The sequence below is a fragment of the Vombatus ursinus genome, unplaced genomic scaffold, assembly GCF_900497805.2.
Source record: "Vombatus ursinus unplaced genomic scaffold, bare-nosed wombat genome assembly UNPS02014945.1, whole genome shotgun sequence".
Classification (NCBI taxonomy): domain Eukaryota; kingdom Metazoa; phylum Chordata; class Mammalia; order Diprotodontia; family Vombatidae; genus Vombatus; species Vombatus ursinus.
In genome coordinates, this window is record NW_020954723.1 from 30,343,362 (window position 1) to 30,354,549 (window position 11,188).

Consider the following 11,188-nt stretch of genomic DNA (forward strand, 5'->3'; position numbering starts at 1 on the left):
TCCCTGAGCTTCAACAGAAGGATGAAGCTGGAATAGGAAGCGGAGGAGTTAGTGACTTCCCAATAGATGGCCTCAATCTTCTCAGTAAGTAGGTAAAAAGTCAGATGCTGAGAATGAAGGGAGAAGGGGCAGTTTGTGACTGTGAGAAAGACACAGTAAGGGCTTAATATGATGGGGCAACCAGGTGAAGCAGCTAAATGGCATAGTGGACAGTGTTCTGGGCCTGGACTCAGGAAGACCTGACTTCTTAAGCAATTGGGGTTAAGCGACTTGCCCAGGGTCACACAGCTAGTAAGTGTCAAGTGTCAAGTGTCTGGTCTGAGGCCAGATTTAAACTCAGGTCCTCCTGACTTCAGGGCCAGTGCTCTATCCACTGTACCACCTAGCTGCCCCTGAAGACCTGACTTCTAATCCAGCCTCAGACATATACTAGTTGTGTGTCCCTAGGCAAATCATTTAACTTCTGTCTGCCTCGGTTTCCTCATCTATAAAATGGGTATAATAATAGCACCTACCTCTCAGTGTTGTTGCAAGAATCAAATGAGATAATATTTGTAAAATGCTTTGCAAACCTTAAAACCCTATATAAATATTTCGGCTTTGAAACACCTGTTGTACAATGTGAATTTATAGAACTATATCTATGCTGTAGTGGGGACTTATTTGGTTGAAGTATTTAGCACAAAGCCCTACTAGATCCAGGTAGGTAGGGTAGTCCTATCCCTATTTTACAGAAAAGAAACCTGGACTTCAAAGGGATAAGTGATTCACTTGTGACCCCAGAATCAGTAAACAGTAGAGTTCAAGTTTACTGACTACAGGCTCAGTGACCTTTCTACTGCACCTCGCTACCCAGTATCAGAAGGACTGAAGGCTCAATTGCTGCTACAGATAAAATCAAGACTTTAAAGACCAACCACTCTGTACATTTTCACTACTTGACAAGTTGATCTTAAGAGATTATCTAGTCCAGCCTTCTTATTTCGCTTTTATCACCTGCTATAAACCTTTTCTGTTGGTGCATACCAACAGCTCTTAATAACCGGACCCCTCCTGCCTCTCCAGCCTTCTTACACATTACTCCCCTCTACTTTCAGCCTGCTATTCTTCATCTGATGCTCTCTCCATCTCCCATGTCCATGTCTTTGCACTGACTGATCCCAATGTCCAGAATGTGTTTCTTTCTCACCTTTACATCTTAAAATCCCTGGTTTCCTTCAACACTCAGCTCAAGTACCACCCCTTACAGGAGGCATTTTCTGATCTCCACGGCTGCCAGCGCCTTCTCATCCATTATCCCGTCTGCTCTGTTTATAGCCACATACACTCACACATACATGCCATCTCTCTCATTACGCTATAAGATCCTTAAAGGGCAAAGCTTGATTTATTTTTGTCTTTGCATATCTAACTTAGCTTAGCACAGTACTTTGGCACATAGTAAGGGCTTAATACTATGGGACAACTAGGTGGTGCAGTGGATAGAATTCTGTGCCTGGACTCAAGGAAAACCTAAATTCAGATTCAGTCTCATACACTTACATGTGTTTGTGTGATCCGAGGCAAGTCATTTAACCTGTCTGCCTCAGTTTCCTCCTCTGTAAAATGGGAATAGTAACTACCTCCCAGGATTATTATGAAAATCAAGTAAGATAGCATTTTTAAAGTTCTTTGCAAATCTTAAAAAGCTACATAAATGCTAGCTATTATTAATAAATGATTCTTGATTATTTACATTTAACAGTCAGTCACACTTATACAGTGTTTGCCAATTACTAAGTCAATACATACAACATCTCATTTGATCCTCCCTAGGGAGGTTAAGTGTCTTGCCCAAGCAAGTCCTAACAGATAATCAGGGTAGTGGCAGAGCCAAGAGTCAGGGAATAGAATCAGAAAATCCTGACTCTTAACCTGATGCTCCTTCCAGTATACTATCCTGCCTCTGAATCAAATCCATCGTATAGATCTGTGTATAGATCCGTTCTACTAGGATTGAACACTCTTGTGAACATTTAGCACAAATCTTTCTGGAATAAATCACCTCCACGAGGATATCCAACACCTAAAAATATCTTTCATTAAAGTGAAAGAATGGTACTTACACTGCCCCAACCCATGCTAATTACAGAAAATGCATACCTGCTCTATTTCCTTTGAATAGGATGTCCGGTTTTCTCCCACGCCTCCAGGTTGGTCATTTTCCCAAGGTAATTTATTTTTTCCTTTTCCTGCACTTAACACCCTTCGAGTACAGATAGTCTGATCAGCAGATGGACTATAAGAGCCATACATCTGTATACTATCCCTTGAATGGTCACCACAATGACAGTGTGCGCTTTGAGTTCTGTTACCTGCCAGAAGCCAGTCTGTATCCGCTCCATGGGGCAACTGGGTTGATCTGCCCTGGGCAGAAGATGGCATGAGTATGGCATACTCCACAAATCCCTCTTCTGTTAGCTTTGGAAGAGTTTTCCTAGCTAATCTGGCTTGCACAGCATTCATCACTCCATCTCCATTATCTTGAAGTTCAACAGCATCAACAGCTCTGAAAAGTACACTGGTTTTACCTGTGCCCATTGAAGATGCCAACACAGCAAAGGCCTCCAGAGCAGCTTGGCGTACCCTACGCTTACTATCAACTAGAGCTGGGGCAAGACCAAAAGCCAGTTTGGGCAAGTCAAAATCCTCACTTGGATAGGTCAGCAAGGAGCAAATGCTTATATTCACCACCTCTTCTCTCACTCTGGAATGCTTATGTTTGAGATGTTCCAGCAACAAACACAGCACCTGCTGAGGTCCTACTTCCTTCATCAGCTTAAGGAAAATTTTCATGTATTCTTGCTTGATCACCAACTTGTTGTCTGCTAGTACTTTGACTGTGGCAGCAATGATTGGTCCCAAGAATTGTTGTACCTGTTCCCCAAGGCGGGTCACCAACAGGTGCAGTACCTGAAGTGTGCCGTGAACCACTTTGAAGTTAGAATCATCTAACAAGTTATACAATAAGCTAATGAAACCTACAAGACTAGAGTGAGGAGTGGAGACAGGGCTAAACCTTCCCAGCACCTGCTTGAGTTCCTCCACAGCTTGAGTCCGACTCTTATAGTCCTCCTGATCTAGCAACCGGGAATGCAGCTCCTGGGGAACAACACCAAACTTGAGGTGGCTACTGGAAGGTGTTGCCGGGCAGGGGAGGGGATCTTCAGGAAACTCTGAGGTTTCCAGGTCCAAATAATGAGGAACCTGAGCCCCAAACTGGGACTCTATACGACGATTGTAGTGTCTCCTCAGGGCTGAGGGCAGGCGAGAGATGTAAGACTGAAACCGGTCTTGGCCCAGGCGCTCCCCTATCTGCTGCAGTGCAGAAAAAGCTATCTCAGCCTCTTCTTCTTCCTCCTGTTCCCCAAGCTTGCGGGCCAGGGACAGCGTGATCTCGGTGAGATCCAGGCCGAACAACAGATCCGGGGGAGTGAGCAAAATGGGGAGCAGGAGCGCAGTGGAAGCCCGGAGCCGGGCATCGGCGCTCTCCAGGCCTCGCTGAATGAGCACCTGCAGCACCTGCATGGGGCTCCGCTTCAAACACTGGTGCAGGACCTGCAGTGCGTCCTTCCTCAAGGCCGGGTTCTCCTCTCGCAAAGAGACCACGAGCTGCGGCAGAAGAGCCAGGCTGAAGGCCTCTTCCAACTGGCCCGCGTCCCCCTGACCCCGGAGCACGTCGGAGAGAAGTTGCAAGCAAAGTCGCTTCTCTTCCAGGGCCCCCTCCACCAGCACCCGGCCCAGGGCCCGGTAGAGCGCTTCCTTTCGTCTTGGAAAACCGAGGCGCCCGCCGCGCCGGGGCAAGGCAGCCTGCAGAGCCTGGAAGGCCTCGGACGGCTCCGCCGCCGTGCGGAGGAGCTGCAGGAGCCGGCTCTCCTCTTCCTCCCCTCCCGGCAGGCTCCCTCCGGCCCTGGACCAGCCACTCGTGACAGCGTCCTCCGCCGGGAGAAAGAGCGCGGTCGTGGTGGGAGATAGCGCCGGCGGGGCCGCGGGGCACGAGCCCTGGTCGCCGGCGGTTCCCCGGCAGCAGTAGCTTTTTTCCTCTCTCATCGTCCGCCGAGGTCGGTCTTCATCAGTCTCTGGGGTGGAAAGGCGGCAGCAGCTCCGGGGCCGATAGGCGCTGGGGGCTAGGAACGGGGCCTGCGGCAGAAGCACCGGGGGCGCGGACGCCATGGAGGGGCGTCAGGAAGCTGCGGCAGCGGGGAACCATCGCAGTCTCCTCGGGGCCCGGCGGAGCCCTCCCCTCCCTTTTTTTTCTCCAGGCTCCCGAGCTATAGAAGGGGAAAAGCAGCTGCCGAAGCCGGGGCCGAGAAAGACTCCCTCCTTCTCTTCTTCCTTCTCCCCTTCCTCCTCCTCCTCCTCTTCTTCTTCTGCCGCTGGCGCCACGGCCCCACAGGAGCGGAGCGCTCCAAGCCGCCCCCGGCTATAAGAGGCAGCCCTCAACAAAATGGCCCCCGCTGCGGGCCCCAGACTCCGCCGCTGGCACCGGGCGTAACCAGGGGCACCACGTGACCAAACCGACCGCTTCCATGGTGACCAGCCGGCGCGCGATCTCTTGACCCGGAATGAAACCTCTTAAGGGGAAGGGAGAACCCTGGGATATGTAGTCTCCAAAATGTGCTTAACACCCCTCCCCCGCTGAAATCGCCAGAAAGAGGCCTGAAGAAACCAGCGGCGAATGATTGCTAGGGGAGGGAAAGAGAGATGGATGAAGGCCCGTGCATAGGCGGAAGTGATGCGGCTCAATCTCGGGGCGGTGGGGCTCCGGGCGGAAGTCACCCGCCCTACTCGTGTGTGTCCGTCGGGGTTTGACTGGAGGCGAGTGCGGCTCCCGCCCCGGTCTCTCTTGTTTCAGGTCCCTCCTGCTTCAGTCGCCGCTGGCACGATCCCCGGGACTCAGGTATTTTCCGTTGGCTCTCCCGAGGCCGTTTTTTGCTCTGGCCGGTGCCCCGCGCGGGACGGTCAGCCCTGGGAGGGGGCTGGGGGGGGAACAGGGGAGAGGAAGCGGGGACTGGGAGGCATCTGGGTGCAGGGCCGCTTGGGGGCCGGACCCCGGAGGAAGGGGGCGGCTGCCGCCCGCCTCAGGCCGGACCCCCGGACCCTCGGGGCGGCCGAGCCCGGCAGAAAAGCCCTCTCCCTGGCATCCTTTATGCTCTCGGGCCCTCGGGGTGAGCGGTTGGGGTTGTTGTTGTTTTTCCCTCACCAGTCCCAGGTTTGGCTCAAGAAAGGACCTCTCCCTTCCTCATCTTGACCCTCCGCTAATTCTTTTTAATAATAATTAGTAAAAAAAAGAAAGAAAATTACTCCATCTAGAGATACCTTCGTTCTCCCTCAACCCACCTTCCACCTTCCCTGAATCAAGTCCTTTTTCCTTCCCGCGGTGGGGAACGACCCTCTCCCTCCGTCCTGCCCTCTCTCCAGGATCTCCATAGCTCCTGTTTTGGTCGCCAAGAGACCGGGATTGCAGATGTGTTACTTAGCAGATTAACTTCTTGGCACCGGGGCCCTGAGAGAACTCTGCCCTGAGGATTTGAAGAAGGATGGGAGAAGCCATTCTTCGGTATTTTTCAGGGAGAGCTGCACTACGGATATTTATTTATTTATTTTTAAGGAGCGGGGAGGAGGCAGTTTTTTGTTTTGGAAATTTAAGTGGTTGCAATTAGAGGGCTAGAGGTCCTGGACTGATGGAGTGTAGAATCCCCAGGAATGTGGGAGATGAGTTTCTGAAGAAACAATACCTATATACTTTGGAAAAAAATTACATATTCTATTTTAGGACCATCCTTTGGGGGAGAGTGGCATTTTTGAATTGCTATTTGAAATCTCAGAATGTCTTAATTCAAATAACCTGGTTATCCACTGTGTTACAGCGTCAAGTACCGCGTTTGTTACTAACTCCAGTAATTGGTTCAGTAAGGCTACACAACATAAAACGGTTTGTTTTGTTTCGAGCTCAGCGTGAATTTTGAACGTCTTTTTTTAGAGCACAATTGAATATTACGTTATTATTAACGTGTCTGAAGTTCTTGGAACTATATTTTCTTAATGCTATTCTGGTTAATCATTGAAGGAAGATGTTTTGTTTTTATCTTAAGGTTGTTTAGTTTTTAAAATATTGACAGGTTTGCATGACTTCATATATATAATGAGTATCATTTCTTGCCTTTGCAACGGGTGACTGGACGAATGTATTGGAGGGAGGGAGAGAATTTGGAACTGAAAATAATTTCTTTTTTAATTTGACATGTTTGACATCAGAATAATTTGGCTCACAGTTGTAACTTGGCCTTGAAAACATCCATTTTAAACAAGATTTTTCAACTCCAGAAAAGCTTATAGAATTAAAATATGCAAAACCATGAATGGCATAAATAGGATAAGATTGTTCATCAACTTCCAGTGCATAGGACAGCGTCTTAGGCATAGGAAATGCTTAATAGGTAGTCATTGGACTGAATTACCAGAATTGAAAAGTGTTTTTAAAAATTGTAAGAACAGTTTTGGGACAAATAAATGGTACATTACAGAGCAAGTATCCAGTTCATATACCTAAGTAATAGTGTAAAGAATAAAAAAAGGTTAAACTATGTTCAGATAAATTCATGAATTAATTCAAAGAAATTAGGGATATTTGGGGTGTACCTTTTTTTTCCTATGAATTTTACAGTAAAAAAAAAAACACTGCAAATGTGTTTACAAAGAAAAATACTCCAATATACAAGTAAGCATAATTTATACTACCTTACCTAAATCCTCACTCTGATCCTTGTGACTGTACATTCACAGGTATGATAGCATACTTGTTCTTTCTTCAGTTTGCATAATTTTATACAGATCTTCCTATTGTTCATTATATGCCTCATATTTGTAATTCTTAATGGTGTTCTGGCATTTCACTACATTTACCACAATTTGTTTAGCCATCCCTCAACCATTGGACATTTAGATGTTTTGAGTATTTATTATTATAGTGTTTGTCAGAACCGGATCCAGCTCAGTTATTTAAGCCAGAAGAGATATTACTTGTTAAATCAAGAGAAACAGATTGCTCTGAGCTCTGTGCCTATTATACCTGGCAGAAATAGGCACTTTTATGCAATTGGGGGGAGGGGAGGCTATTTCTATCAAGTAGGGAAAGTCTAGTAATCAACAGTGGAAACATTTCAAGGATGTTATAACATTCTTTGCTTCCTATGTTTACATTCTAAAAACTTGCCTCATGAGTGTCTTTGTGGTTTTTTAAAGTGTACTTGCACATGGTTATCTTAATCAAGGTTCCTTGCTACTAGAAAAGGAATTGGTCTGCTTCTTCTAAACATGCAGTACAGATAGTTCTTTATTTTCAGTTACTTCCTTGTGGTATGCTTCTTGTGAAATTTCAGGGTCAAAGAGTTTTACCTCTTGCTCAGTTACTCAGTTACTAGACTGCTTTCTAGAAATGTAACATGATCAGAAGATCCGAGATTTAGAGCTGGGAAGAAACTTAAGAGGCCATCTAGTCCAACCCTTTCATTTTACAGATGGGGAAACTAAGGTTGGAGAAGTTCAGTTAAATCAAAGTCACACAAATAGATGGCAAAGCTAGAATTTGAAACCAGATCTTCTGATTTCCAAATAAATATCTTACTTTGCCTTCAGCAATGCTTTACTACAGGTCCACCAACACTTAATTTTGTTTTTTATTTGTTTTTACTAATTTCATTACACCTCTGACTTTCCAAGTCTTAATATTATAGAGGGCAACCACATTGTGCTCCTGAAAAGCCTCCCTTGGTTCCAGTGTTAGTTTTTCTTATGTATATAGTTTTTACAGACATGATATGATAATGTTACAATGTAATATTATGTGCTGTTGTAATTCCAGCAAACTCTCAAGGTTTGGCATGATGAATACTTTTTCATGCATGGTAATTGCAAAGACAAAATGAATTCAGAGATGTGAAAATTCCTGGGTAAGTTAAAACCACTGTGTATGTGTTAAGTGTAGGGGCAGCTAAGTGGCACAGTGGATAGACCACCTTGATTGGAATTAGGAAGACCTGAGCAAATCTGGCCTCAGACACTAGGTGTATGATCCTGGGTGGCTAACGTAACTTCTGTTTCCCTCAATTTTCTCATCTTTAAAAAAAAATGGGGATAATAATAGCACCTACCTCCTAAGGTTGTTGTGAGGATCAAATGAGACAATTGCAAAATGTGCTTAGCCCAATGTCTCAAACATAATGCTATATAAATGCTATATAAATATTAGCTGATAATCATTTAAGATCAATTGAGCCCCAATAAGGGCCAAAAACCTGAATTAATCTTTTCTCTCTGAGTGAACCCAGAATGCCCCTTCCTGTGTCAGCAACTGCAGGACCAGATGAAACTGACCAGCATTCTTCCTCTCTGTGATCACTAAGGACAGGATGCCTGGGACCAGACACTGTCTTGAATAATGAGACTTTTCTTATTTTGGTGTCCTATGGACATGGTGTGGTTTAGAGGTTCAGGGGTCCTGGGACCCCAAAATCGCAACACGAGGGTCCTTCCCGAAAGAATTCAACCCAAGCCTTCTTTCAGCCAAAGACAAGGTTTATTAGAACATCCATCGTATTGGGCAGACTCTTAAGGAGTCTGAGCATTAGTAAACTGTTGGCTAGATTATAAGAATCTGACCAGTGGCTAGATTTTAAGAATCCAAGCCATGGCTAGATTATAAGAATCCCAGAATTTTAATGGAGACAAGATGAACCTTATATACAGGGGCCTAAGAAGATCTGGATGGGAGAGGCCAGTAAGCTGGGGTGAACCGAACTCCTGGGTCCTGGATAATGGAGCCTAACTAGGATTAAGTGTGGGAAATGGCCAGTGGCCATAGACTTATAAGACAATGGAGGGGAGATTGGGTGTTGCCACAGTGAAAGGCCAATTGATGGGATTATAGCCTCAGGCCAACGCCAGAGATTTGGCCATGTGGGAAAGTCCAGGATTTTTCCTTTTTGGGGCCTAGATCCCAGCCCCATCAGACATACATTATGTAGGGGAAACACAGATATTTTAAGACTATAATTCCAATTTACACTTTGTTACTTCTCTTGCCTTATTGTATTTACAACCTATTTAACCAAGAAACGTCCTTTCTCATGCTATATGTTAAGAAACGTGGAGGCTATATATTTTTTTGAGTAACACAGACATCCTGAGTCACGGTTTAAATGTCCTCCTAAAATTGAGTCAGTCAGAGTTAAAGCTCTGGCTCCATGTACCTGTTGCTAGTTTAAGGAAATAAACTATGAATTTACTTATCACCTAGTTTGTTGCCTCTTTAACCAACTTTCAGGTTGACATAGCTATCGTTATTATCATTAATTATAGTTATCATAATACTCTCTAGCCCCTTTGCATCTCCTTCCCTTAGGCATCTACATATTGCTAGTATCTCCCTAAAAAGCTGGTCGGGAGAGAAAGGAATACTGGATCTATTCCAGGGTATAGGCCCTAGAAACCCTCCCTCCACAACTTCACCTGAACTTTCCCACTTGGTCCTGGCATTTGCCTGAGGCTCATCTCTGTATATAATCCTTTTAACTGTCCTTGCATTATGGCTTTGACGCTGTGAAGTCTCCTATTCTCTGCTACCTCTAACCCAGCCCAGCCCTCATTATGTGCACCTGACCCCACCCTAGCCAGCCACTCCTTGATTCCATCTAGACCCCCCCCCTTACCTCCCTTTCACCCCAGACTACTTGGCCAGTCCTTGATCACATCCAGATAGTCCCACAGTCTGTATATAAGGTCCATCTTGTGCCTCACCCCCTTAAATGGCTCAGATTCTTTAAGAGTCTGGACTGGTTGTCAATACAAGTGTCACAAATGCTCAGATTCTTAAAATCTAGCCAATAGTACAGATTCTTAAAATCTCACCCACCTCAATTGGTGCTTTAATAAATATTGTCTCTGACTGAAAGAAGGCTTGAGTCGAATTCATTTGAGGCAGGACCCTAGTTCTTCTGCCCTTGAATTTCGGGGTTCCCAGCACCCCTAGACCTCAACAGAACAGTTAATTTAGTACCTTGCCTAAAACTTTTCTGAAAGATATGCTGGGAGGAATATTAAATAGATAAAAAAAAATTTTCCATTCTATACATTTAATTTATTCATGTCATCTTTGCCCATAGGTTTCTTGATTTTGTTGTGTTTTATATCTGAAATATGTAGTATTTGTTTGTACATATTCATTGATGTTCTACTCTGTTATAATTCAGTTTGTTAGAAACCATTTTAATTACCGGACTGAATCAAAACTAAGGGTGGGGGAGAATCCTACTTCTGCTGCATTTCCTCCAACCATTTAGTTAAAGGAATTCAAATATGATCCAATTATTTTATAATGTTCCTATTAGGGAATAGAACTCTTCCATATAGGAGTAACCCTTTAAAGCCCTATGAAAGTCTATTTGGAAGTAGAGGGAACACTTTTTTTCTGAGCGCATGATGCCAGCCATGTTAGAGCAGATTTTTATTTTACTTCTGCCACCCCCTTTCTGAAATGTAACAAAAGTTAATGCTAAAGAAAGGAAAATGAGGAAAACTTGTTAGCTGAATTCATCTGTGAGGAAAATTGGACCATTGGAAGTAAATTTAAGAAAAAATTATACAAAGTAGTATGGCTTTACAAAGCATATTTTTTATTTGATCAAATGAGGTGATATATGTAAAATGCTCTGAAAACCTGAAAGTACTGTATAAATGCTAGCCATCATCAGCATCTATTATTCATTGAGAGTTTATTTAACAGACACTGCTGGGCACTGAGGATTCAAAGACAAAAACAGTCCTTGTTCTAAGAGTTTAAATTACCCTAGAGAGAAACAACTCGTTCACATGTAAGAAAGTAAAAAAAGTTTACATAGTATGTGATGGGCATGGAAGGTGAGGGGTGGTTACTAAGAACTGAGGAAATCAGAAAAGGTTTCCTATAGATGGCACTTGAGCCGAGCCTTGGAGAAGGTACTGGATCCTAAGGGGAAGAGCTGAGTAGGTAATAAATGCATTCTAGGCATAAGGAATAGTTTGTGCTAAGGCGTAAAAACAGGATAGAATATTGTATTCTAAGAGTGTGTGTGTGTGTGTGTGTGTGTGTGTGTGTGTGTGTGTGTGTGTG

At 44.6% G+C, this 11,188-nt stretch overlaps 2 protein-coding genes across 5 annotated transcripts in view; one reads left to right on the top strand and one right to left on the bottom strand.

Annotated features, from left to right (window-relative positions):
• LOC114030140 (TOG array regulator of axonemal microtubules protein 1-like) overlaps positions 1-4,492 on the bottom strand; it is a 96,664-nt gene extending 92,172 nt beyond the window's left edge. For 3 of the 4 annotated variants that reach the window (XM_027844886.1, XM_027844885.1, XM_027844884.1), the window contains exon 1: positions 2,143-4,491. In XM_027844886.1, the coding sequence (XP_027700687.1) occupies positions 2,143-4,212 (2,070 nt within the window). In that variant the 5' untranslated portion in view covers positions 4,213-4,491. Of the gene's footprint in view, positions 1-2,142 lie in introns of all 4 variants that reach the window. The other variant, XM_027844887.1, reaches the window with a different exon arrangement.
• A 326-nt stretch (positions 4,493-4,818) lies between these two features.
• The window catches only part of LOC114030170 (kelch-like protein 28), a 41,381-nt gene continuing 35,011 nt past the window's right edge, over positions 4,819-11,188 (top strand). Inside the window, exon 1 of the mRNA XM_027844924.1 lies at positions 4,819-4,939. The gene's annotated coding sequence lies outside the window, so the exon portion shown is untranslated. The remainder of the gene's footprint in view (positions 4,940-11,188) is intronic.